The sequence below is a fragment of the Sorghum bicolor genome, chromosome 4 (genome assembly GCF_000003195.3).
Source record: "Sorghum bicolor cultivar BTx623 chromosome 4, Sorghum_bicolor_NCBIv3, whole genome shotgun sequence".
In the NCBI taxonomy this organism is placed as follows: domain Eukaryota; kingdom Viridiplantae; phylum Streptophyta; class Magnoliopsida; order Poales; family Poaceae; genus Sorghum; species Sorghum bicolor.
The window spans coordinates 3446026-3472991 of NC_012873.2; the positions used below are offsets into that span (position 1 = coordinate 3446026).

General features: G+C 43.2%; 4 protein-coding genes across 7 annotated transcripts; 3 read left to right on the forward strand and 1 right to left on the reverse strand.

Moving 5' to 3' along the window:
- Positions 1-3837, forward strand: LOC8074640 (apoptosis-inducing factor homolog B). Of its 2 annotated transcripts, none has more exons than XM_002451508.2 (4): positions 1-239; positions 1637-1893; positions 1986-2437; positions 3259-3837. In XM_002451508.2, exons 1-4 carry the CDS (start codon positions 130-132, stop codon positions 3514-3516), a joined length of 1077 nt encoding a protein of 358 aa, XP_002451553.1. In that variant the 5' UTR covers positions 1-129; the 3' UTR covers positions 3517-3837. The 2 variants fall into 2 exon arrangements, with proteins under 2 accessions (XP_002451553.1, XP_021315657.1); XM_021459982.1 differs by lacking the exon at positions 1-239 and adding an exon at positions 371-523.
- LOC8074641 (probable E3 ubiquitin-protein ligase HIP1) lies at positions 7992-13547 on the forward strand. Of its 2 annotated transcripts, none has more exons than XM_021459335.1 (5): positions 7992-8220; positions 9786-11116; positions 11422-11520; positions 11721-11873; positions 13244-13547. In XM_021459335.1, exons 2-5 carry the CDS (start codon positions 9845-9847, stop codon positions 13379-13381), a joined length of 1662 nt encoding a protein of 553 aa, XP_021315010.1. In that variant the 5' UTR covers positions 7992-8220; positions 9786-9844; the 3' UTR covers positions 13382-13547. The 2 variants fall into 2 exon arrangements, with proteins under 2 accessions (XP_021315010.1, XP_002451554.1); XM_002451509.2 differs by having other exon boundaries at positions 7993-8220; positions 9786-11011.
- Positions 17164-21912, forward strand: LOC8074643 (putative adagio-like protein 2). 2 transcript variants are annotated; one of them, XR_002452336.1, is made up of 3 exons: positions 17164-17651; positions 19689-21473; positions 21573-21912. XR_002452336.1 is itself a non-coding variant. In XM_002451511.2 (2 exons), exons 1-2 carry the CDS (start codon positions 17413-17415, stop codon positions 21286-21288), a joined length of 1839 nt encoding a protein of 612 aa, XP_002451556.1. In that variant the 5' UTR covers positions 17164-17412; the 3' UTR covers positions 21289-21912. The 2 variants fall into 2 exon arrangements, 1 of the variants encoding a protein (XP_002451556.1); XM_002451511.2 differs by having other exon boundaries at positions 19689-21912.
- LOC8074644 lies at positions 23071-26319 on the reverse strand. The gene is made up of 3 exons (XM_002453259.2): positions 25819-26319; positions 24044-25030; positions 23071-23473 (listed from the first exon to the last, which is right to left on the reverse strand). The coding sequence occupies exons 2-3, from the start codon at positions 24973-24975 to the stop codon at positions 23431-23433; spliced, it is 975 nt and encodes a 324-aa protein (XP_002453304.1). The 5' UTR covers positions 24976-25030; positions 25819-26319; the 3' UTR covers positions 23071-23430.

The window sequence follows — 26966 nt, forward strand, 5'->3', positions numbered from 1 at the left end:
GGATTCTTTATAAAGCCGCCACCTTTGCCCTCGCGAGCTTTCGTTAGTAACGCCGCGTGAGCTGAGCGGGTGGGGGAGTTTGTCAACTGGGTGAGGCGCGCGCGAGGGAGCGAGCGTCCGACTCCGGCGATGGCGGCGGCGGGGGAGAAGGCGAGGGTGGTGCTTGTTGGCGGCGGCCCCGCGGGCTCCCTCTTCGCCAAGACCATGGAGGGCCACGCCGACGTCGTCCTCCTCGATCCGTAAGCATCTGATCCTTTCCTCGCCCGCTTCGCTCCTGCGCCCGCCACCCGTTCGCGGAAATGCCGAGCCGACCGGCTGCTTGCTTGCTTTCTTAGACTGGCTGCCGTGCCTGTGCGTGCTTCCAAGGTCCAGGTCCAGGTGTGTCATTCGGGGGGCCCGTGCCCCTGCCGGTACCGAATCCTTGCGGCCCTAGAGATCTGGCCGGATCCACCGACGACAGCTCCTCCACTCAAAAAGTGAATCTGTGTCTGAGATTCACCGTCGAGCCACTCCACTAGTCGACGTGAGATCTACCATAGAAGCGTTTGGCTACATACTTTAGATTCAGATTTGGGCAGGGCATTTTGTTTGAATTGACTTGATTTGCCTTTGGGATAGGGACCCACGTATTAGGGGGCAAAACGAGAATTTTTTTCTTCCGTCTTCTTCACCGCTAGGGCTAGGTCTAGGTGCTAGGGCTAGGTGAGGCGGACGACGGCCACAACCGGGAGTGGGCGCGCGGGGACTCGCCGGGGGCAAGTGCAGCCGCGCTGGGCCTCACAGGCGGCCATGGCAGCTGGGATGGGGTCGCACGGGGACGGGACGGGCACGTGTGGACGGGGTTGCCGGGGCACGGCCGGCAAGGGAACTCGTCTGTGGTCGGCCATGGCGGCTGAAGCTCACATGGCGGGGCATGGCGTGCTTGCTGTCGGCGCGCGGGGCTCAGGGCACGCTCGTGGACGACGGGGGGTGCGCTTGCGGCCGGCGGGGAGCACGGTGCGGCTAAAAGCGGCGAGCGAGACGTGGTCGGCGCAGCGCTTGCCGCGTGGCCGGGGCTCCGGTGGTGGCACGCTCGTGGCTGGCAGAGGTCCTGCCGGAGTAGGAATGACGACGAGGTGTATGCAGTAGCGGCAACAACGGAGGATGAACGGGCGAGGAAGAAGAAGAGACAGGAAATTAGAACGAAGGGATATGTTTGTGTAACCCGTGGCAGTTGTGGGTAGTTTTTCCCAACTCTACCAATTCGAGTTTGGTGGAGCACCTCTTGAGGACATCCACCATTTTGGTGAATCTGGCCATCAGGTTGGTGGATCTGAATTTGGTGGAGCTAGTCTTTGGCAAACTTTTTGCGGAGTGGAGCTATTTTCGGTGAATTTGGAGTTGGGGGAGCTGTCCCAAACAGGCCCTGAATCTGGGGTATAGAAATGGGCATGATTTTGAGTTTTTTTGTCTACATACGAACTTCAAGCTCTGGATCTACTTAGCTGCTAGCTGCTAAGAAGCACTCTGGAATTTCTGATGATTTATCTACCTATTGTATGCTGATGGAAACTTAGCTTAACAACATCACCTGGTTCACATTAAATCATAAGTAATTGGAATGCTCCTTCATACATGCTACCCTTTCTGATGACAGGAAAGAGTACCTGGAGATCCCCTGGTCTGAGCTGCGTTCGATGGTGGAACCATCTTTTGCTGAGAGATCATTAATCTATCACAAAGATTACCTCAACGACACAACCATCGTGACATCTTCTGCAGTCAATATCACCGAAGACGCTGTCCTGACTGCTGATGGTCAATCTCTTCCATATGATTATCTTGTCATAGCGACTGGCCATGCTTTGACTTCTCCTGCCAGCAGAGCTGAGAGGTTAAAAGAATTCCAGAGAGGTAACTTCAGTCAAGGCACTTACTGAAAAAAAGTTTTGCTTTGTGACCTTCCCTGTCACACTTATGTTTTGTTTTGTATATGCTTGTTACAGATAATGGGAAGATAGAGTCATCAGAATCTGTCCTGATAATTGGAGGTGGTCCAACTGGTGTTGAACTAGCTGCAGAGATTGCGGTAGACTACCCGGGGAAGAAGGTGACCCTTATCCATAGAGGACCACGTCTACTCGAATTCATGGGAGAAAAGGCTTCAAAGAAGTGCCTTGATTGGCTGACTTCAAAGAAAGTAGACGTGCTTCTTCAGCAATCTGTTGACTTGGGCTCATTATCAGACACGGAGAAGGTGTACAAGACATCAGGCGGAGAAACAGTAAGAGCTGATTGCCACTTTGTGTGCATTGGAAAGCCACTGAGTTCGTCGTGGCTACATGATACCATCCTAAAGGAATCTTTGGATAGCAAGGGGAGAGTAATGGTGGAAAATGATTTAAGAGTGAAGGGTTATAATAACATTTTCGCGATTGGTGACATCACGGATATTCCTGTAAGTTTTCCAACTTGTGATTCTTCTTCTGTTTTTGACTCTGTTACTTTATTCAGGTTGGTTTTCTCCTTGTCCCACCTACCATGACTGAATTTGTAGAGAATAGCAACCATTTGGCCTAAACTGAAGTACTACCCAAATTCGTGCATACTGAACTGTTAATGAGTCCTTATCTATGTAGGCTGATTACTTTCAGTTTCCCCAGCACATAAAATTGAAAAATTTGCTTATAATAACTGTTAGATAACCTAAATGAGATTCTACCAAAGCTTTGCAAAGCGTGAATATTCTCCATTATTGCATGTCTTAGTACACAGATATATAGGCTTCCGTAATTCATTTCATTTGCAAATGACACGCTTCATTTATGGTTACCCGTAAACCTCCTGTCATTTTGGCATTGCCCTCTTCACACACACTGATGCAATACTAAACCATCATGTAACAATCATGCAACATTGACAGTAACATGACTTTTGTTCAGCAGAGACCACTGATATTTTTGAAAATCATCTCCTAGCTACTCCATTTACATCCGTGCCTTTCCTGCATTTTGGCTGTTGGTGTTAGATAATAATCTAAATGATTAATCTCCAGTAACTAATTCTTGGCAGTTGGATGATATGAAAGTTTTCACTACCAAACTATCAAATGTGTACCTTATCCTTCATTATGATGCTCTGGATAAAGATTTGTCTGTCTAGTGGATTCTGATTACTGGTCATTACAATTCATGTTTCTTAAATTTTTATACTGTCCATGGAGCATCCTTGGTTGAAATATTACTGAAGTCATTGGCACTAATGTCCATTAATGTTCAGGAAATCAAACAAGGGTATAACGCCCAGAAGCATGCCCTGCTAGTGGCGAAGAACCTGAAGTTATTGATCAAGGGTTTGCCTAACAGCAAACTGTCAACTTACAGCACCGGTTACCCGCTGGCACTCGTCTCTCTTGGAAGGAAGGAAGGGCTGGCTCAAATTCCCTTTCTGACGATCTGCGGGTGCTTGCCAGGCAAGATCAAATCCGGCGATCTTTTCATCGGCAAGACGAGGAAGCAGATTGGCCTGAGTGGTTGACTCCGGTCCGTGGAAGTTTGAAAATGCTTGCGTCCTCGTTGTTTACAGACGATGGATTCCTTCAAACAAAGCTTGTGTGTTGTTCATATGACCATATGCCTCTGTATTCGTCTGATGGTGTGGATGCTTGGAATGGTGACGAGCAGAATGTATGCTACGTACATGACTACATGTATACATGGACCTTTTTGCTTCGATGAATCTTGTGTTTATTAAAAAGCCGCATTTTGTTTGCTGGCAACTAAACAATGAATCATCTTTGCTTGATGGCAATACAATGTCTGCAATGGCAATTTGATGCCTGTGGGGCCGGCCTATGAATGCAGAAGAGTTTCATGTTCTTGTCAATAGCAGGTGTCCATTAAAAGGCGCTCCGAGTCCGGATGGTCCATAACAGGAGATTTTTTTTTTTCCGATAAGACATAACAGGAGTTGGGAGCCGCCTGCACTGCTAGCATGAAAATGGTAGAGAGTCCGCATGTCGTATTTTTTTTTGTCAGGCTAACAGTGTTTTTCTATTATGATAAATCAGTAAACCGTATTAGTGTTTTTCTCTTATGATAAATCAGTAAACTGTATTTCAGTTATGACTTTTCAGACCAGTGAATATGCTCATTTTTCGATTAAGGCCAAATCTATTTAGAGGGGTTTAAATCTGTTCATATCTGAGTCTTCAACATCTAATATCATATTCATATTTGAATATTCAAATTGCATATTGATGATGTCGATATCTAATCGTATCCTATCCGGCATAGTTAATACTATACGTGTTCAAATTCGAATCTAATCAAAACATGAAAATAAATATAATATTAGGGATATCTAGCCATATCGGATCCGTTTCTCCACTAGTGAGGCATGGACAAAAAACATTTCGGTAAATTGACTTTTATTTTTGCAGCATACTGTGTCCAGTCTTTCATGAGCCATCAGGTGAGCGGGACATGTCATTGTGGGCATGCCCAAACCATTTGGGCAACACTGTAGCACTTTCGTTTGTATTTGATAAATATTATTCAATCACATACTAACTAGACTCAAAAGATTTGTTTCGTCAATTCCGACCAAAGTGTATAATTAGTTTTTATTTTTGTCTATATTTAATGCTCTATGAATGTGTCTAAAGATTTGATATAACGAGGAATCTAAAAATTTTTACAAAATTTTTTAGGAACTGAACAAGGCCCAAATGGATGGGCATGCCCACAAGGACATGTCCCGCTCACCCGATGGCTCATGAAAGACTGGTCCTATGGATGGGCGTATGTGGCAGCGGCAGTGGGCCAGTGGCAGCCAGGTAAGCTGGGTCTCTGGGAGCTGGGACTGCACTGCCCATCCATTGCACTTTAATGTTTCCGAAGCTTTGGGCCTTGTTTACTTTTAAAAAAATTTACAAAATATGAATAGTAGCGCTTTCATTTGTATTTGATAAATATTGTCCAATTATGGACTAACTAGGCTCAAAAGATTCGTCTCGTCAATTCCGACCAAACTGTGCAATTAGTTTTTATTTTTATCTACATTTAATACTTCATGCATACGTCTAAAGATTCGATGTGACGGGGAATCTAAAAAATTTTGCAAAATTTTTGGGGAAGTAAACAAGGCCTTGACTTCCGCTGTTTTTATTCACTTTCAATATCTGTATTAGTTGGAAGATGAAGGGTTCATGAATGCTAAGCTACTTGGAGCCTTATCGGACTTGACCTGTGCCTTGCTGCCAAATCAGGTCTTATTTAGTTCAACCCAAAAACCAAAAACTTTTCAAGCTATCACATCGAATCTTACGGCAAATACATGGAGCACTAAATATAGATAAAAACAAAAACTAATTACACAGTTTGCTTGTAAATCATGAGACGAATCTTTTAAGTCTAGTTACTTTATGATTGGACAATGTTTGTCAAATAAAAACGAAAGTACTACAATGTCAAAATCCAAAAACTTTTGGATCTAAACAAGCCCTCGGCCATTTCAGAGAAGCGTTGTTGCTGCTGTTCAGGTTAAGTGTTACGGTGATGCACTAATGAGAGGGACTAGATGAGTATATAAATGATACTTATATATGTATCCCTCTATTCAGAGGTTGCATCATTGCATTCATCATGTTCACTCCCATTGTCATTCAGCACACTTAATTTATCTCTCTAAAAATCATGGTTCCACGGCTACAACCATCATTGTTCACTCCCACAATCATTACTACCCTTTTATGACTTGACCTGAACCTTTTATCTGCCTAGGATAGGATGAGAGCAGCACAGGACAAGCCGAGGCACATCACTACCCACTAGAGGATTGCAAAAAAAAAAAAAACAGCTGCCTTCAAGCTTGTGTTTCCTTTTAATTTCTTGGCTGCACTAGTGATTTGAATTTCAGTTTCAGTCCTAATGAACACTGCCTAATTTTGAGGGCAGGTGCACGCCCATAACTAGTTGTGACTTGCCTTGCCTCTGCCCACTTGTGGATGGGGCCCACACACCCCACAGGGTGGCCAGGACGCGTTGCCGTCTGATTTGTCTGGCCTACTCTGGATGACCGGATCAATGGCCACGCTGCAAATCAGGTTGAAAACAAAATCCTATCGTGTTTAGCCATCCTAATCGCCCTCCCTCGTGGCAAATTGGCATAATGGCATCACCTCGATGTCACCATGCTAACCACTCCTGCGACCCTAGCTACTTTCTCGTCCACATGCCGTTTCTCCCGGCCCGTGCTCCAAAAAATCGCCGAAGGAACATTCGGCCATTTTCCGTGGCTTTCTTTCGCGTGCCTTTTTTCTTTTTTGGCAGAGACACCTAATGCATTATATTATACTAATATACTAGAAAAAAACCATTTCAAAAATATATACTAGGAAAAAAAGCCAAACTAGTTTTTCAGAGCACAACGTGAACGAATGAATGAGGGCATGTTTGGATCCTAAATCTTTATATCTCAAAACTTTTGACCGTAAACTTTACATTCTAAATAAGTGTTTAGATGCTTTTCAAATTTTTTGGTCTGCAGCACACAAGACACGTGCCTCTAAATAAGTTTACATAGTTTTGAGGCTCAAATGTCCCAAATTTCAAATCTTTACTGCCTAAGTTTTACAGCCCCTGTTTAGATCCATTTTTCCAAAAGTGTTCATTTCTCCAAAAATTTTAGCTGAATAAAAAAGGGTCTGTCCAAACTCGAAAGTGGCTGAACGTGGGGTTTCAGGTGATGTGTTTCCGATCTTTTGCAGCCGACCCATTTGATGCTGTCGCCACCAACTGCAGTTGCCAGTTATTAGTTGCGCTCGTACAGAATTCATTTCTCCCCAAACAAGGATTGTGATTGTGTTCTTGCGTGTGATGACACGCGGGCTAATGCCGGGTTAGCAGCTAGTGCTACTTGAGTGGTTTGTGGACAAATTGGTTAACAATAATAAACTGGTAAAGAGGTCACTACGCGTCCATGATTTAACGGACGACAACGCAATAGGCATGCATGCAATGAGTGCGCGACTAACCTGAGCATTTCGTTTGACCTTAGCCAAAATTAACATTTACTTTTCAGCTATGAAATAATATTTTTCTCTCGTAACATATTAACTTCAACATCAACAATCGTTGATTGATCATTCAGCTGATGGTTTTCTGACATGCATTTCGAGCTGTTTTTCGGTGAGGCCTTGTTTATTTTACCCAAAAATCAAAATCTTTTCAAGATTTCCTGTCACATCGAATCTTGAGGAGTATTAAATATTGATGAAAATAAAAACTAATTACACAGTTTATCTGTAAATCACGAGATGAATCTTTTAAACCTAGCTATTCTATAATTAGATAATGTTTGTCAAATAAAAACAAAAGTGCTACATTTCCGAAAACTGAAAAGTTTTTAGAACTGAACAACTCCTGAGTCGAAGATAGTAGTACGAGTACTTTTTATTACACGACGAAGGAAAAGGAAGAGAAGAATAATAAATTACCTGTACAACCCGTGAACCAAGATAGGACAGTACTTTACCGACGAAAGAAAATATTCCCTGCACATAATAAAAAGAAAATAATCACGATACAAGACAAGTGCACCTGTTTTTTTTTTTTTCTAAAGGAGATTTACAAAATCTCAATTCCGAAGGATATATATAAAAGTATTTTTTTGAAGTTGCACTCATCCTAATACATTCCGCGTCGTATCGTACGGTGTCTGAAAAATACGTGTTTGTCACGTGCACGCACACTCCACAATATTACTCGGCTACATTTATCACGCCCACTTGCCCAGGACGACCCACCCACCCACACTGCCCACCCGGGCCCACCCCCCGTGCTCCGCGCTGCCGCCGTAGTGTACGTACGTGTCCGTGTACCCTCTTTCCGTGCGTGGACGTCGACGTGGACGTAGCAGCAGCAGCCCACCCTCGCAAAGCGACAACTGGCAGGCACCGTGCCCGACCCGTTAACGGGGCCTGGCCCGTGATAAATGGCCTCGGATCCAACCAGGGAGGAATCCAAGCCACCCCCGCTCCTTCCCTGACTCGCCCTCCTCGGCCGGCGTCTCCTCCAGGCGCCGGCAGGGGCATCCGATACGACGCAGCGGCAAGCCGGAGCACGCTGCGGTTCCTTCTAAATCCCGAGGCGCAGGCGGGCGCCTCCCCCGGCTCTCTTTTGTCGATGCTGGTGTTCTCGAGCGACGGCCACGGCTGCGGCTTCTAGTAGGATCAAAGAGGTGATGGATGCTGTGCGGCCTCTCGATCGTTTGCCTGTTTCCGTTTTATCCTGTTGTTGGATTCGAATGCCAGTATTTGCTTGGGGGGTTTGTCGAACCGAATGATCGGCTGGTGGCTCAGAAACGGAGGAAAGTTTGGAGTCGTTTTGTTTTCTTTTTTTCTTTCCCCCCACGGTCATACGAACGATTCAGGAGCGATTAATCTGATTCTCACACAGCAAGGCGATTCTTCTGTCCGTCTTGGTGTGGGTTTCAGGCTCTGAAATGCAGAAAGATTGGATTTATTTTATTTTTGTTGTTTGGGAGTCGGGTGGGGGTGAGCTATAGTTTTGTTCAGATGATTTTAGAAGCAAGCAATTGACATGGTAGTTTCACGAAAGAGATTCATATACTTGGCCTGAACGGTCTGATGGCGATGCAGTTTTCGTTAGCAAATTTACCGTGAGATGTTTGGCACTCGCTGTAACTCAGTAAGTGGGTAATAATCTGTTACGCCGGGTAACTAGTTGTTACTACTGACATTGGCACTATTTGTGCTTCGTATTGGGTTTCAGAGGGAGCCAAAAAAAGAAAAAAAGAAGGATACTAGTATTATTTGATGAAAAAGTGGTAGGAGTATATGTGGATAGACGAATGATGTCATCGCACTCCCTTCTCGATGCAATGTCAATGATCATGTCATGATCTGGTGGAGGGTGGTCCCGATGCCCCCCTTTTTTGGCTTATCTGGAAAATGTTGTTTGGGCATGAGGGTTATCTTAACCTTCAAAATGTTGCTGTGTCTATCTTTCCTCTAGTTCCGTGCTGACATGCGTGTCTCAAATTCTCGCTCATTTGGTTACTGATGATGTGGGGTCCTCAGTCCTGTCTGATGTTGATGCGGAAAGTGAGTTGGTAGTGGTACCCCCTCCACTTCGGACATGGCTGCTTTTGGTACCGGCTTTGAAGCTGGGGCAATAGAGCTCAGACTTGGGTGTCAAAAGCGATTATGGTCATCGCTATGACAAGTATGCTAGGACAAAACTGATTTTGTACATAGTTGGTTGCCAAATGCTAAGGGACAATCTGACTGTTTTTTTTTTTGTTTGTTGCTCGTATTGATCTTTTGAGCGCACCACTTTTCAGATGTTTATGTTTTATATCTAACGTTTAGAAGTTCATTGGGGAAGATGAACTGTGATGGATACCTGCTGAAACTTGAAGGCATTTGTCAGTGTGCATTTCGGAGGGTGTTAGGATGAGGTTCCATTTGGAAGTTTATAGTGCAGCAGTGTAGCACTATCCACTCCAGTGATATACCCCCCAATACAAACAGACCTTTGGTTATAATTAGCTTTCATACATTCATATTCACAGTGTCTCAAATTTGTTGTTATGATTCTGTGGATGGTCTGATGGGCATAGTGGGATTATTGACACTAATATTAGTTCCAATGCATTTTATTGTCTGAGTAAAAAATTCATTATCAATATGTCCAGGTGCATATTTCTGAATTTCTTGCTCATTTGTTGTCTGTATCTATCCTCTAGGTTTTATCATTGACCTTTACCAAATTGTCTTACAGATCTGCAACTGTAGGATATCACAGAACAATTCTTGAGGTACTCACTGCAGCCTAATCATATGGAGGAGTATTCAGATAGGGGATCAAAAGCAGAAATTGCATATCTCAGGAGGGGTTCCAGATTCTCTTCTAGAAATCAAAGTTCAGAAGAGAGGACTAATAATCACAGCAGCGACAAACCGGGAAGCAGCACTAGATTCAATCCTATGAAAGCAAGAATTGGCGATAATCAAGAAAGACCAAGATATGTGCGTGATTCATTTAAATCTTCAAGCTCAAAGGTGGCACCTGCAAGCTCTTCCAAATTTCCACTTAGCAAGTTTGAGGAAAGGCGAAGGCAACCTTTCTTGCCAGGGTTTGACAATGCTGGAAGTAGTAGAAGAAAGGTTGATGCCAAGCGGCTAGTGGGTAGTAAGAAAATTGCTGTAGACAATGAGAGTTCAGACACTCTGCAAGGTGAATCGGAAGGTTTTACTACCGAACAAGTACCTTATCCAGAAGGCTCTCATTTTACTGGTCATTCAGGTGTTTCTTCATATACAGTCAAGTCCTTGGTCCAAACTGCTTCACTAAGTTCTAGGACACAGAGACAGAAACACAAAGAAGTGAATATGGGTACTCCAGGAGCATGTTCTTCGTCTCTGACTAATGGGTCTTCTATACCTGGAAATTCTACCATGGGTGTGAGGCCAGCTTATGGTCATGTTAGTGGAGGGCAGGTACGTGGTCTTAAAAACCTTGGTTGTACGTCAGTGCCTGATGCTCAGCCATCAGGTTGCCCATCTGAGTCTGTTAGTAGTAGGAGGTTCGAGTTCATGAGAAAGAGGGCTTTTGACCAGGAAAACTCTTCCAGATCAAGGAGCTTAAGTTTAGGTCTTTCACCTCCTACAGATATTCACAATACTGGTCACAGAATCAGAATGAATGAACAATCACTTTCTCAACAAATACCACAAAGAAGCAGCAGAAACCATCAGGAACCAGCAGTTTCAGTTAGGACGAGACGGCCTTCTCCTCATGCCACTAGGATGAGTGTTCCTGATGAAAGAGCAGATGGTATGCTTTCTCTGCATGAGTCACCCACAAGAAATGTACAGCCAGCTCAGGAACATCTTTCATTGGAAGAAGTCTCCACTGAGAGTTCAATAAGGCCATTCTTTGTGGAATTTGATAATAACATTTTCTCATCTAGTCGTCGCCGTTGCTCGAATACTCGAGCTGAAAGGGTAAGACCAAGCTCCCTTTTTGAAGAAAGACACCGAAAAATGTTCCATAGTCTTATGGGGGAGAGAGATAGTCATAGACACATAACCATGGAAGGAACTACAGAGGTTGTTTTCTAAAATGTTTCCTATAGTAGTTCCAGCTGTTCTGTTTTTGTTGTTAGATCTTATGTCATTATAATCCTGTTAATATGTTATGCTTATCTTATTTTTTGATAAATATCCTTAACTTTGACTAAGAAGGTGGTTTAAGTGTAACATTTTGGAACGAAATAGGTTTATTTTCTGTAGGTTGTGGTAGCATTGGAGAGGATTGAACAACAAGCAGAGCTGACTTATGATGTTATTTCGTTTTTATTCTTTGCTCCACAAATCTTTCTTTTGCCTGAAATCTTGAATAAACTTTTTTGCAGCAATTGCTGGTGCTGGAGACTAATCTATTTTTTGGTGCTTTTGCCTCCTATGATCGGCATAGAGACATGCGGATGGATATTGATAATATGTCCTATGAGGTACTATCTTTTATCATGTCTTGTTCCGCCTGAATGCTGGAGGGGTTTTGTTAGAGGATGCTTTTCTTTCTGGAGGATTCTTCCTTATTCTGTGTTTGAAGCCCTTACTATGATTTGAGCACTAACTATGATCCTTTATGAAATACTCTTGGTTCATATTTATACTCACGCAAGAGGTGCTTGTATCTCCTTCTGAACAGGAATTATTGGCCCTGGAAGAGAGAATAGGCTCTGTAAGCACAGCTCTTTCGGAAGAGCAGTTCACGAAATGCCTCAGAAGAAGCATATATAGTCAAGTCGCTTCAGAAGTGAGCAAATCAACCGTTGATGACATGAAATGCAGCATATGTCAGGTATGTGGTAACCTTACCTAGGGGGTCTACTATTTCTGTGGGTATAAAATATGCATATAAAGACTCAACATTGAGCACTTTCTCTTCATGTGAAACTGGTTATTTTGGGCACTGAGTAAAAGGTTTTGAGTTTTGACCTTTTGTTTTGGATAGTCGGCACTGAGTAGTACAGGTTTTGTCTACCCTTCTCACAGAAGGACAGGCCCTTCTATACTGCTATTATCCCACTACCCAAAAGTCTAATTAAAATAAAAATGTACTGGGTTCCTGGCATTGTTTTTTTAATGTCTAAGTCTGCCTTTCTTGAAAGCAAATACAAGTGCAAAACAAGATTTTTTTTTCTCGATCAGGCAGGAGGGCTTTGGAATAACGGCCCCTTACAACCTGCTCATCTAAAATATGACTGAGACAAGGACGGGTTGCTGTACATCACGAGTCAAAAAAGCCTGAAACAGAAAAACAAAAGCGACCTCCAACCTGGACTAATCAAACTAGCCCTATAGCCTAACCTAACCCCAATCCTTGAAGGCTGAAGCTTTTCAGGCACCAGGGTCTCATCTCCTCCTCGAAGTAGTCCTATACCCAAACCCCTTTCTTTCGGCCTTACCAATCCTTCAACTTGCCTTTCTCCACCAATCTGCAAAGCTCAATTCATTGCGTCTTGGAGCCACTCTGTCCAGCCCAAGCTGAGCTTGCAAATTACACCAGAAATTGACGAGCAAACACACAATTGGAGAGGATATGTTGGGCAGGTTCCTCCTAATAACATGGCACACATGGCTGGAGTATGCTAGACCTCCTTTTGCTAGTCGACTGGCTGACCAACATTTGTTCTTAATGGCAAGCCATACAATTGACGAGGATATGTTGAGCACATTATACCAGAAATCGATGAGCAAACACACAAGTGGAGAGGATACATTGGGGAGGTTCCTCCTAATCACATGTCGTACATTGCTGGAGTGCGCTAGGCCTCCTCTTGCTAGTCGATCGGCTGCCCAACATTTGTTCAGAATGACCAACCATAAAAATACTTTACATTCTGACAGCGCCCAGGATTTCCACAAGCCTTTCACAAGGTTCAAAGGCGACCGAACCATGGAGGACTGTTTTCTAGAAGCCTCTATTACAGAGGCTATTTTTCTGCAATATCAGTGGTAGGCGTCAGACTACGCTTGAAGTTGTGGAGCTAATTCAGCACCCTTTCTTGCAAACGTTATTTATGCTTGATTTTGCACTGTGCTGCTTATTGCTTCATCACTGATATTTTTTAGGGCTTAACTTTTTTTCAGTCCTTTCATGTTCATAACCAAAGAAACTGGTGCAGAAATATTGGATTGAAACCTACAGCATCTGTGTCTATTTTCCAGGAAGAGTACATGGAGGGCGAAGAAGTTGGGAGGCTGCCGTGCGAGCACTGGTACCATGTGTGCTGCATTGGCCAGTGGCTTAGGCAGAAGAACTGGTGTCCAGTGTGCAAAGCGTCGGCAGTGCCTTCCAAGGGTTAAAACCGCCGAGGACGTTGGAAGGCTTGTAAACTGGCGTGTGTCCGAGAGATCCATGAACTGTTATGAACATATTATACATGTGAACTTGTGAAGAATAATAAGTAGCATGCATGGGCCGAGTTCACGGACAGTTTATGAGCATCAAACTTCTTGTTGGAACTGGAAAGCTATTCTGCTTTGCCTGTCTCCTTGTTCATCCGCCACCGCTTCTGGGTCGTCGACGGCGGCATTTCTGCTGCCGGCCGCGCCACTTGCGGGGCGGGGGTGGGAAGACGCACGATCGACATGGGCGCTGACGCTGCCTGGAGAAAATAGGGGTTGCAGTTTTCATTTTCACCCACTTGATGATGCCGTTTTTTTTTGCCGTGGAATGCGTCCGTTTGTGCACATCATGCATAATAATAGGGTCAACCCCCAAGCAATTTTTTTTTTTAAAGGCGACGTCGCATCTGGCCAGTGCACATCATTGCTAATCCACGCACTCCGACTTAGTCGGTCACTTTCATCCCTGCTAATCCACAAACCCCGACTCATCATTGCTAATCCATACGCACCCTAACTCAGTCGGGCGCTTTCATCCCTGCTAATCCAGAAACCCCGATTGCCTCCTGTCGTTTTCATCCCTATTCCACACACCCCGACTGTTTAGGTCATTTTCATTCCTAATCCACTAGCAGTTATTCCCTCCGTTTCAAATTATAAATCATTCTTGGTTTTGTCTATGTACATTTGTTTTTTCTCTTAATGTTTCCCATGTGATTGTATATGCTGGCACCTGGCAGTGATTTTTTTTTTTTTGGAAACTAGCTTAGTAATAACTAGAATCTAGAATTGATGCATGGAGTTTGCTACATAGAAGTGCCCACTTATCGTCTATTACTAGTAGCCAGAGAAGTGAACATCTTGAATTGTTTTAGTTAGCTTATCAATCAAGGGGACTTGTGTCAAGATAGATTGAGGCCGAGAATTTTAATCTATATATTGCTACAATTTGTTGAACGTCCTACTGCCAACTGTTCTGTGCCACATATGTTCCTTTTCTAGTTCAGTCTTGCAACAACAGATAGAATAATTGTACTTCCCTAATATGTTCCTTTTTGCATATACGCTTCGTCATCTGGCTGCAAATTGCACCACTTCCTCTTGGTCTGCAGATTGCTGTTGTAAATAGATTTTTATTGGCACCTTTCATAGAAAGACGTACACTAAAACCTTTTATAGAAATTAAGACGTACACTAATACCTGACAGTGTCGATTTCGAAAAAAAATTACCGATTTCGAAAAAAAAATACCTGACAGTGCCATTCGGGCTCTTTTCTAGCCAGGACATATACTGAATTCAGTGGCAGGCAGGCATGCATGTCGATGGGGAAAAAAAACTTATTCCTTTTTTTTGTTGTTGGTTGCAGCCGATTTCTGCAGTGCAGAGGACCATTTGCTCAGAGCAGGCATCCCCTTGTCGACCGCAGCAGTTGTTACTAAGATCCGGAGACTGACTGAATCTGAAGTCGCCTCCGCCAACGCGCAAGCCTGCAGTCTGCCTGAGACGGCTTGGTAATTTGGTATGGTGCTTAAACGCATCGATACATGCATGCATGGAGCTAAGCAGTGAAGCGGAAAACCTGAATGACAGCATGAAACAAGCATTGCATCTGGGTGGGAGGACAGTACCTATTCTCTAATGAGTATAAGATGATCAGCAGTGATGAAAGCCTTTGTGGCAGGAAATTTTCTGAAAAGAAAAAGGACATCAGAAAGTACTTACTTGGGCCACAAATAACCAGGCCGCGCCAAAAGGGGTGTTCGCGGGCTGATTTGTTTGGAGACCCAAAAACCAAGTCGTGGTGTAATTTTCCTGGCATTTTCATGTGAAAGGTATATACTGTATGGTACATGGTACTTCCTCCATCCACAAAAGAATGTAATTTTTACATTTTGAGAAGTCAATTTTTTTTTAAACTTTAACTAAAATTATATGAAAATATACTAATAACCACGAGCCAAAATAAGTATCATTAGATTAGTTATAGAATATATTTTCAAAATAAATTTATTTCGAGACATAAATGCTAATACTATTTACAATAAACTTGGTCAAAGTTGGACTAGTTTAATTGGTATGTTTCCTATAGTTACATTCTTTTTTAAACAGAGGGAGTACATGGTCATATGGTATATTGTACTCTCTCTGTTCACAAAAGAATACAATTCTCATATTTTGAAGAATCAAACATTTTAAACTTTGATCAAAGTTATATAAAAATACACAAATATTCATGATACAAAATAAACATCATTATAGAGCAGTAATAAAATATATGTTTTAATAATTTATTTGGATTAAAAAAATGCTAATATTATTTTATATAAACTTAGTTAAACTTGATCAGAACGGAACCCATAATTATATTCTTTTATGAACAGGGCCGGATTATATTGTATGGTAAAAGGTGCAGAGCTTGGGCATGGCAAGCAACTAATTTTGGTCTTTGTTTCATTGGAGGCCCAATTTTAGCAGCCAAAAAGAATATTTGGTCAGGCAAGGCTTTCTCAAACAGTTTACTTTGCATTGCTAAAAAAACAGTTTGCTTTGCAAGTTGCAAGATCTGGGCGACCAAAAAAGCGGCCAAAATTTGGCTTTCACATGCTCATGCATGGCTGACGTGGCCACTGCTGCTTGGATGCATTTAATAATTCAAAAATGTACCCCTACTATTCATAATCTTATTTACAAGTACTTCAAATGACTGTAGGAGTACAATGTCTCTTAAACTAGAAGGATTCTCCGCGCGTTGCCGCGGATGTGAAGAAAAAATATAAATAGATTACGGTGTTAACACTAAGAATCGGGAGATGTATATGTATGGTGTTAGTAATATAGCAATATATGTTAATAAATGATATGGTTTGCTAATATGAATAGCTTAAATGAAGACATAATGGCATGTGTTAGTTGGATGTGTTAGTGGATGCTGATGTGGACACTTTGCATGACAAGAGAAATAGTCAGTGAGATTTATCTTTATAAGAGATATAGATTAAATCTGGTACCAGTTTTCTATTCCGTTTCAACAAAACAAACATATTCGGTGTAACTAAATCTTCGATTCAAGATCCATGTTTGATATGTTCATCATTTAATTAAAACGTTAATGGTATATGAGACCCATATGTCATAGTAACCTATACAGTAATTATTCAAGGTATCCAATTATTGGCAATGACTATAATCCAAAGATATAATTTTGGCTATATATGGCTTGATTTTGGCTGCAGCCAATTTTTGGCTATGGCTTGTGTGGAGCAACAACCAAACAAGCCAAAAGGAAAAAAAAAATAGTGTCAGACAAGGGTTTTCAGTAAAGAGTAGAACATGTGATAAAGAAATTGTTGGAGGTCTAAATTATAAGTTATTTTAATAAATTTATTAAAGATTCAAAACATCTTAAGTTTGTCCAAAATAAAAAAATAAATTACAAAAATTTATGACATCAAATAGATATATTATAAAAATATAATTAATAAAAAATATAATCATACTTATTTAAAATTATAAATATTTTTATTTTATTATTATATAAATTTAGTCGACTTTGAGATTTTTTTCTCTTTAAAAAAGGTTAGAATGATTTATAATTCGAGAAATAGAGGGAGCAAAATACTTTTCTTCAACCTTTTATATACACGCACCCTCAGAATGACGATCGCAGCCGTCCACCCTCCCTGACCCGGAGATCCAACGGCGCAGATCGGCCACCCGGCGCTCCGTCTTCCCAAACGCCTCTCCTCTCCTCGCCGTCGTCGTCCACTCGTTCGTCGCTGCCTCCTCCACCACCACCTTCCTTCCAGTAGTCCAGTGCCGCCACCTTGCCCCCTCCCCCCCGATTACCCCCCGCGGTTAACCTCGCCAATCCGGTCCCGCCGCGGTATAAATCCGGCCTTCTCGCCCCGCACCCTTCGTCGCACCCCGCTCCGACCACAACCCTAGCGGTAGCGGCGCGCCCCGGCATGGGCTAGGGTTCCCGCGGCGATGGAGTGGGACAGCGATTCCGACGGCGGCGGTGACGACGAGGAGGAAGAAGAGGTCCGCCCCGGGGGCGGGGGCGGGGACGCGGGCCCGGGGTTCTCGCTGGCCATCGAGGGCGTGCTGGGCGCGTGCGGCATGGTGGTCTCCGACGCGCTCGAGCCCGACTTCCCCATCATCTACGTCAACCGCGGGTTCGAGGAGGCTACCGGATACCGCGCCGAGGAGGTGCTCGGGAGGAACTGGTGAGCCGACTGACACGCTCCTGCTTTCGATTCGATACCCACGTGTCTCAATTCAAGCTCGTTGGTCCGTGGTGATGCGCGGGGGCCGGGGGATTTGTTCGTTGCTAGAGGACGCGCTTGGGGCGCGGATAGGTAGGTGATCCACCACGGGGAAGTTTTTTAGTGTGATTGTTGCTCTTTCGTGGTGACTTCAGCAGTATTCCGTAGACCATAGGGTTTGGGTTTGTAATGGCTGTCTGGAACTAAATCGGGGTGCTGTTTAGCTGCTTTGCTAGGTTGAATTGCTAACAAGCAGTTTTCTTTCTTTTATGGCATTAGTTTAAGCTTTGTGAACTGCAGCAATCAAGGGTTCCATTTGCATGAACTACTGCAGCAACCAGCTTCTTGACGGTGTTAGGTTTATGGGCCTGCTTGGTTGGCTTGCAATTCTTGCCCAACCAAAATCATGACAACCCGTTTCTCTACATTTTATCCTAGCATAAGTAGTGAGGGAGAATATTTTTGGTCTCTTTACACTTCTTCACATGGTTTGGAAGGAAAATGGTCAGTTTGCAGCCCACAGCTATGTTTCACATGTGCCAAGTATTCCCTTGAGAAGATGTTTCACATGTGTCAAGTATTCCCTTGAGAATTGATGGAGCTGGTTTGTTTTTCTTCCACAGCGTGGGTTTTACTGTTTACTGAAGTGAGTTTCTAAAATGTATTTCATAGGTTAAAATGAGGTCCAAATGATAACTTATGTTTAGTGGTAGCCTACTGTTCCTGGATCTGTTTTGGAGATTCATTTTGACAAGGAATTTGGGTTTACATGTTTTCCTTTTTTTTTTCCTATTAATATGTTAATATGTACGGGAGCTCTTATTTTTATTTTTAAAAAGAATGTATATGTTTGTATATGCTGTCAATGATCTTTATTTTGTGTTATGGTGAAACTAGTAGCTAGAAATCTATAATGGATAGAGTTTGCTAAATAAAAGTGCTGGCTTTGTGGTTGTTAATCTTGAAGTGGTGTTAGCCTCGACTTGTGTGAAGACTAGATCAGAAATTTTAATCTGTTCTTACTTTTTGGTTTAACATCCTATAGCCAACTGTTCTGTTTCACATAAGTTCCTTTTGTATAGTTCAGTCTTGCAGCAACAAATTACAAATACATCGATGCTTTGTTACTTTTCGCATATGTTTCATCTTCTGGCTCCAAATTGCACCACTTTCTCTTGGTCCGCAGATTGTAGAATATTATTGGTATCTTTTATGTCCACTTAGCATGCTGACCAACTTACTTATGCAAAAGGGTTAACCTGGAGTTGGAGTTATAGACTGTAGTCTAGTCAAGAAGGCTTATATGTTGGTCTAACCCACCATCAACAACCAAGGTGGGATTAACACCCCCCCCCCCCACCCCCCAATTCACATAAACACATACATGGGCCTCCTGGGCCAAATTTAAACTTGCCCAGATGTCACAAGGAAGACTTAGTGATACCTGGTCAGTGTGATGCTAAAAATCGTTGGTGGCTCCAGCAAAACCGGAATCCTGATCTGTTATCTTAAATAATGTCATATGGTGACCACAATATGTTGCCAGTGGTAATAGTAACTAAGTTCTTTTAGAGACCAAATAGATATGCCTTAAGCGGTTTTAATTGATATATGTAGACCGGGGGGGGGGGGGTGCCTGAAAAGAATTAGTGGTAGAAACTACAAATAACTGAATTATACATGGTGGCCTTGGGTCCCAGTCATGTGGTTGAGACATTTAAGGCACACCAAATGTAATCTTTTGTATCAGTAGTTAAATAATGAAAGCACACCATGAACTTCTGAACATACCTTGCTTGCTTTTATTCAACTGCTTGTAGAAGAGGTTAAGTCCATGTTTGCTAGTCTGTTGACATAATACTTTCCTTAATATTCTATTTTTCTTTTGCTTCTGATCAAATGAAAGAATTTAACATGCTATGTTAGTATGTTACTCATTTTACTAGTACGATGTCACTTATATCTTATTTTTTTATTGTTTTGATGCTTCTTTTGCAGCCGGTTTCTACAATGCAGAGGACCATTTGCTCAGAGGAGACATCCCCTTGTTGATGCAGCAGTTGTTACTGGGATTCGGAGATGTTTAGAGGAAGGGACTGAGTTTCAGGGTGACCTGTTGAATTTTAGAAAAGATGGTTCTCCATACATGGCAAGGCTGCAATTAACACCCATATACGGAGATGATGAAATGATAACACACTATATGGGTATCCAGTTTTTCAATGATTCTAATGTTGACTTGGGTCCTTCACCTGGCTCTGTAACAAAAGAACTTGCGAGATCCACATGGATTGCACCTGGCAACACTGACTCACCAACTTCAGTAGGCAAGGGTAATTTGTGGGAACATTCTAGTCTCTTTCTGCTGAGTGATGAGGTAATTTGCCAGAAGATCTTGTCTAAATTGTCACCCAGGGATATAGCATCGGTAAACTCTGTTTGCAAGCGATTTTATCACATGACAAGGAATGAAGACCTTTGGAGGATGGTTTGTCAGAATGCATGGGGCACTGAAGCTACTCGGGCCCTTGAGACCGTGGCAGGATCAAGAAGTTTGGCATGGGGCCGGCTAGCACGAGAGTTGACCACCCTTGAAGCTGTTGCCTGGAGGAAATTGACAGTCGGTGGTGCAGTGGAGCCATCTCGCTGCAACTTCAGTGCCTGTGCTGTAGGGAATCGTGTTGTCCTATTTGGTGGAGAGGGTGTTAACATGCAGCCAATGAATGATACATTTGTGCTGGACTTGAGTGCCAGCAAGCCAGAATGGAGGCACATCAATGTGAGCTCAGCTCCTCCTGGTCGCTGGGGCCATACCCTATCATGCCTGAATGGATCACGGCTGATTCTGTTTGGTGGCTGTGGGGGGCAGGGGCTGCTTAATGATGTCTTCATTTTGGATCTTGATGCGCAGCATCCAACTTGGCGTGAGATTCCTGGCCTTGCACCCCCTGTACCGCGGTCATGGCATAGCTCTTGCACTGTGGATGGAACCAAGCTGGTGGTTTCTGGTGGATGTGCTGACTCTGGTGTTCTTCTCAGTGATACCTACCTCCTAGATGTGACGATGGAAAAACCTGTTTGGAGGGAGATACCTGCATCTTGGTCTCCACCTTCCAGGCTGGGGCACTCACTATCCGTCTACGATGGCAAGAAAATCCTGATGTTTGGTGGCCTTGCTAAAAGTGGTCCTCTACGGCTTCGATCTAGTGATGTGTTCACTCTAGATTTAAGTGAAGACAAGCCTTGCTGGAGGTGCATCACTGGCAGCAGGATGCCAGGAGCTGGTAATCCTGCTGGAGTTGGCCCACCTCCTCGCCTTGATCATGTTGCCGTGAGCCTTCCTGGTGGGAGAGTTTTGATATTTGGTGGGTCTGTGGCGGGTCTTCACTCTGCTTCAAAACTTTACCTCCTGGATCCAACTGAAGAGAAGCCAACCTGGAGGCTTCTGAATGTTCCAGGGCATCCTCCACGGTTCGCCTGGGGCCACAGTACTTGTGTTGTTGGAGGGACAAAGGCAATAGTTCTTGGAGGACAAACTGGAGAAGAGTGGATGCTAACTGAAATATATGAGCTTTCTCTAGCAAGCTCATTAATCTGAGATGGGAAGGTCCCAGCAAGCTTTCCATCTTCCTTGAAGCAATGTCTCTGGAGAGAATCCAGCTGCCTGTTCATGTGACTGAGGCTGATTATTTTTTCAACAGTGGGGTACAAGAAAAGGGGTTGGTGAAGTGGACAACCAGACCTGATTACTTGTGCCATGCCTGGGAGTCGGCTGGTCTAGAAGTAGGAATAAGTTACCTCTGCTGTTGTTGTTTGTATGGTCTACCATGATGAAATAGCTGGCATCCATAAGCTAATCTCAGTTCTTATCATGTTTACAAGGGGACTGGCATTGTGTAGCTGGAGCCCCTGATGCAACACGTACTCTGCCTTCTGGTGGCGCTGCCTTAGGTGACAAGTGATGCTGTGGTCTTCTGTTTTTTGATCCATCAACTGCTGCTTTCTGGAGAAGCTGTAACACTGTTGTATTTAGTTATGCCTTTGCGCCACTTTGGCTTACTCAATTGCTGCTTTCTGGAGAAGCTGTAACACAAACACCAGTTGTATTTAATTTTGCTTTCGTATCACTTTGTGCTTACCCCAGGTGATAGTGATACTTATAACATTTTCTTTTTAATCTTATTATCAAAGGATGAATATTAAAAATTCCATCTTATCTGTACATTTATCGCACATTAATGACTTGATGATTGAGGCCTGGTGCTGAATGTCAACTGCAATTGGTCTCTTTCTCTTAGCTGGGATTAGGGCTTGGTGGCGGCAAATCAACTTGTGACTTGTGAGGATCTAGTGACGGCCATGTGATTATTCTCTCAAAAGTTTCTGTTATTTGATTTGATTTCTATCATCTTACTATGATTCAATGTATAAATAGTGTTATCGTGACCTGCGATTTTTGGTGGACCTGCAGCAGTGCCTAATCGGCTGCTTATATTATCGATAACTATAACCGGTCCATTCAGAGTTTTCCATTTTGCCATCTCTGACGCATCTCTCTGTTTTTTAATCAGAAAAAGAAAAAGGAACAGTGATGTGTAACAAAGACGACCATAGAAAGTATTGTTGGCTGATTTGTTGTTAGAGAAAAACACTGCTGAATGACTGACAGATTCGGCGGATAAGCTTAAGCGAACAAGGCTAACATCAGCTCCTATCTTTGATGAATGCTATGAATTATGGAAGGATTTTGCAGAAGTCTCCATTGAGCACTGATTTTGCACAAATCTCAATTGAGCACTGTAATAGAGAAGTCAACAACGTTGTTCATGAATTAGCTCGGCAAGCGTTTGCGTGTCTAAAGAGTGTAACATTTTTTAGCTCGGCAAGCGTTAGGTCGATGACCCCCCCCCCCCCCCCCCCTCTCTCTAACTGAGAAGGCTTTGTCAAAAAGACGACCTCAGATAAACAAAGATTCAGAGGCAATGAGCTGCCCATCCTGTCAAGCCAGGCATCTTCGAGCCACTCGGTGATTCAAAGTGAACTGGAATCAAGCAGACGCACCATGGAAGCAATCAGAGTCAACCGGAATCAAGCAGACACACCATGGAAGCCATCAGAGCAAAGGCAACGTGGGTTGTGGCAGTCTAGCACGAAAGGTCTCGATAAGCCCAGGCACAGATCAGACAGTCCAGCACGAAATCTGCTTGCGAGGCAGATAATAGCAGCTCCTTTCAGTTTCAGCGCCTTCCAACACGGAAGGTCTTTCACAATTCCAGCAGCACAAGCATCCATATGAAATTCAAAATTCAAAAGTTGTATTACCGTATGGGACACTCCTGTGATCTCAGCATCTTCAAATTTCTGAAAGAGGGCGAGAAAATCAAGCATGGAAACGTCTTACGGGCGTTTGCTATAAAAGTTGGCTGTATTTCAGAGAAGCAATTTGAGATACAAGGATTTCCAAGACAGGAAACTGATCTTCAGCATTGCTACAAGGTAGTAGGAAACTAAATATTTACACCAAAGAACCTAAAATGGTGAAACCTGCAGCGAATCAACAGTAAGAAAAAGTTTACTGCTATCTTATCTGTACATCAAGTTTGGGCTGCCCCAGTACCACCCACAGGGTAAAGTGATTTCTTCCTTTTCATTTTCAAGGCAAAAAAAGAAAAGGAAATAGAAATGAACAGAGGTAGAACGGTTCTGATTTTTGTTGCATCTGACATCAGCACAGCTTTCCTTAGTTGATGATCCTAGGAATGCGGCGTCCAAATCTGGGATCCCTGAATTGATGAAACAGAATGCATATCAGCGAAGGGGTGAACTAATTCAATAAAAAGGGGACAATTTGTTATAGCTGTAAGGTATCGTGTTACGAGAATTTCAAATTGTAATAGCTGTAGGCTATACTGTTACGAGATTTTGAAGGCCATGCACAAGATTTGGTTGTCAAGAGCTGAAAACAAACTGCGCTGTTGATTTATTGGTTATCCAGTACACCGCATGTTTCAACAGGGAGTCATCCGTAATAATAACGCTATAAAGTTTCAGCCAAATGATCCCAATAATCACTGAGGGAGGATTAAAACTTTGTATGGACTCTCTGAACAACCCCCCCCCCCCCCCCACCCACCCCCCCACCACCACCACAAAAAGAAACATATGGACAAGAATGTAGCCATGCAATAGTCATAAGAATTGGGCACAGCTTGAGACTGTGAAGGAAAAAAGTGTGCAAACAGAGAACATAAATAAAACAATCATTTCTCTTGATAGTTTTAAGTCTGCGTGTGCATGTCATTTTAACCATATGATCAACAGAAAGCAGGAAATAACACAGTAACTACACAGACCTGTAATGAGCAGCCATTCTCCTTGACACAGCAGCCCTAGCCATGGCCCCTGTAACTATATATTCATCATCAATTTCATCAAATCTGATTTCTCTCATGTCAACAGATCTTGTGGGCACTTCAAGAGTAAAGCTTTCTTGACTAGATCTGTTGCTGCTCCTTGTTCCACTACTTCTCCTTTCCCTTGATCTTGTCCTTCTTCGACCTCCTCCTGAAGATCTACAGAATGCTTTGCAAAAAATACAGGATGTCCACCAGTTTGCTCTAACCCTGTGGTAAACTTCATAGTCATCTCCCGCTTCATCATCCCCATACTCGATGACATAATCTCCAAGAACTACACTGTTTGGAACTTGTGCATGTATTGTGCTCAGGACATCTATTATGTCAGAAGACTGCTGCAAGTTCTCCCAATCGACCCGGCGAGCAGGATCAATTTCAGAAGGGCGTGAGTTTGGATGCTTTTGTTGGGTGTGATTCTGAAGCTCATGGAAGTTGCCAACATACGAGCAGCGACTCTCTTCACAGCATCTTCTCTTCTGGTTAAGGTGCAAGCGAGCCTCATCAATAACAAACCACCCAATCACATCACCTCTACACAACGGACAAGCTGGGCGGTTATTCGCATTTGATGAAATGATATGAATGCTATTAAGGGGAGCCACAGTACGAGATGAGACTTTCAAATTGGCTGGCAGTCCATGAGCGCCTTTGAACCTCTCGAGACAGTTTGAGCGAGTCTGGTCAGTGTCACATATGAAAGGTCTGCAGCCCTTCTCATATGAGGTGCACCTAAGCAGTACTGCATTGTGGGGGAAATCGAGACAGATTGGGCAAGCAACATCCTCCATCCAACTTTGATCAATTTTTATGTCCAGATCAAAGGAGCTGGGCCTTATCGCCTTCTTCATTACCAAATTCCCCGAACCCATGCTGAAATTCCGAGGCTGATGTTTGGCACTACCAAAGTTATCTTCTCATGGCAATCTGCATGGACCAAGCAGCAAGAAAATTAGCCTCTCAACCCTATAGTTTAGCATGTCACATGGATTTTCCATAGGCAGGAAAGGCACAGACTTTGTATATGGAAACAATATTGGCGTGTTTACATTAAAATTAAGTACTTTTTTTTATAACATTTGTGCCATATAATTAGCAAAAGTAATGGTAGTGGAAGCTAAACAACTAGAAGTTTGATGCAGTAGCATGGTACAGCCTTTTCAGATCAGCCAAATTTTGAAATATATGGTTGCAAACTTGCAATTAGTTGACCTCAACGAGAAATGCTAACACAATCAGTTATACTCTGCAGATATGAAACACAGTACCATGTTTCAAGGAAAAAAAAACAATAACAACTAGCCAACTCCCTATATGAATCAGTATCAGACAGATGCAGTTGTAAGTAGTAGTAACTAGTAAGTTAATCCACACCACACCTTGTTCAACTAGAAATTAAACGGCTTTTGGAGGTAGGGGAACTCAATAAAATCATTCTGAAGAGAAATACTGAATCCAAATATCAAAACCATCGACAGGCAGCAGGTTAAGAAACCAAGTGGTAACTAAGAAACTTCATCCAAATCCCACGATTCCATGAATCACAGACAAGAAGCAAGAAGCGGTTCCAATCGGGTACTATAAAGTCCACTGTATCACTGAAGAATTACTTAAAATAAATAAAAGAAAAGAAAAAGACGAAGAACACGTGATCGGGCGCACACGCAGACCGCTCAACAGTCGCCGGAGTAGAGGGGAGAGGGAACGAGTCGTACCGCTGCGTCCTCCTCGGGGGGCGGGCAGCGGGCTGCTGGTGGGTGACGGGGGAGAGCTTGAAGAACAGACGCCGCAGAAGACGACGAGGCGAGGCGAGGCGAGGTGAGACGTCTTCTTCCCTGTCGCCAGCCACCAGGCCTCTCCCTCTCTCCTCTCCGTGGGTCACGATGAAGACGAAGACGTGGCTGCCGCACCCGTCCAGTCCAGGCGACCGACGGTACGGCCGCCGCAGCAGCAGAGAGGAGGAGCCGAGGAGAGGCGGCGGTGGACCGGTGGTCCTGTGGAGGAGGGCACGCGGACTGCGGGTGGTTCGGTTTGGTTCGCGCGATTTTGTCAGCGATGGTGGCTGGATTTTCGGAGCATTTCTGGAAGAGAGGAGGGAGCGAATTCCGACTTTGGGACAGGAGAGGTGCAGGAGCAGGAGCCCTGAATTTCTAGCTCTCTTTCTCTCTGCGATTGCGTCCCGCGATGGACTTTTGCAAACACTCGAATTTCACATAGTTTTCTCTTCTCTTTTCCTAATCTTTGTTAAGTTTGATTGATGAGAAACCGTTTAAACTGTTTAGAGCTTGCCTAGGAGGTCTCCTCGTGCCTTTGACTCTAGCATATAACTTAAGAGCCGGAGCCAGTGAAGAGGTTGTTCGCTTCATCTTATCTGTCAAATATATTAGCCATTCAATAATATTATTTTCACCACAAATAAGTAAATAATATTTTTAGTTATGATTTTTTAGACAAGTGAATAAGAAGCAATCAAAACTAAATTTAGGTTTTTGTGTTTTCTAGCACGTAGTAGCTAGAGGAGGCAGAGCTCGTGAAGCCATCAAACTAGATTTTTATTGGTTTCATGTGTTTTCTAGATCATTTTAATTTAGAGAGAGAAAAGTGATTTTTTGTCTACCGTGTGTGAAATATTATTGCTATTAGTAGCAGTAGTCGGAGAAATAAAAGAGTTGTAAATATCAAGGTTTAGCGCTTCAAGGTTTTATGCGCTGTTTTTAATTATTTCAATTAAGTTTATTATTATATTTGCAGCAAACCAAAAGATATCCACTTTTTCTTTCTCCTTTTCTGATGTGATAATAGACTTCAGGACAACAGGATTTTTTTTTCCTTTGCCCCCCTTGATAGGAATGGGAAATCAAAC

What these genes read in the sequence shown, in the direction of transcription:
- LOC8074640 (XM_002451508.2), top strand. Translation starts at nt 130, where the DNA reads ATGGCGGCGGCGGGGGAGAAGGCGAGGGTGGTGCTTGTTGGCGGCGGC. An exon ending in GTTAAAAGAATTCCAGAGAG is followed by an intron (nt 1,894 to 1,985) that starts GTAACTTCAGTC and finishes TGCTTGTTACAG; the next exon opens with ATAATGGGAAGATAGAGTCA. An exon ending in GTGACATCACGGATATTCCT is followed by an intron (nt 2,438 to 3,258) that starts GTAAGTTTTCCA and finishes ATTAATGTTCAG; the next exon opens with GAAATCAAACAAGGGTATAA.
- LOC8074641 (XM_021459335.1), top strand. Translation starts at nt 9,845, where the DNA reads ATGGAGGAGTATTCAGATAGGGGATCAAAAGCAGAAATTGCATATCTC. An exon ending in TTGATAATATGTCCTATGAG is followed by an intron (nt 11,521 to 11,720) that starts GTACTATCTTTT and finishes CCTTCTGAACAG; the next exon opens with GAATTATTGGCCCTGGAAGA. An exon ending in TGAAATGCAGCATATGTCAG is followed by an intron (nt 11,874 to 13,243) that starts GTATGTGGTAAC and finishes TCTATTTTCCAG; the next exon opens with GAAGAGTACATGGAGGGCGA.
- LOC8074643 (XM_002451511.2), top strand. Translation starts at nt 17,413, where the DNA reads ATGGAGTGGGACAGCGATTCCGACGGCGGCGGTGACGACGAGGAGGAA. An exon ending in GAGGTGCTCGGGAGGAACTG is followed by an intron (nt 17,652 to 19,688) that starts GTGAGCCGACTG and finishes CTTCTTTTGCAG; the next exon opens with CCGGTTTCTACAATGCAGAG.
- LOC8074644 (XM_002453259.2), bottom strand. Translation starts at nt 24,975, where the DNA reads ATGGGTTCGGGGAATTTGGTAATGAAGAAGGCGATAAGGCCCAGCTCC. An exon ending in AGAATGGCTGCTCATTACAG is followed by an intron (nt 23,474 to 24,043) that starts GTCTGTGTAGTT and finishes TCATCAATTCAG; the next exon opens with GGATCCCAGATTTGGACGCC.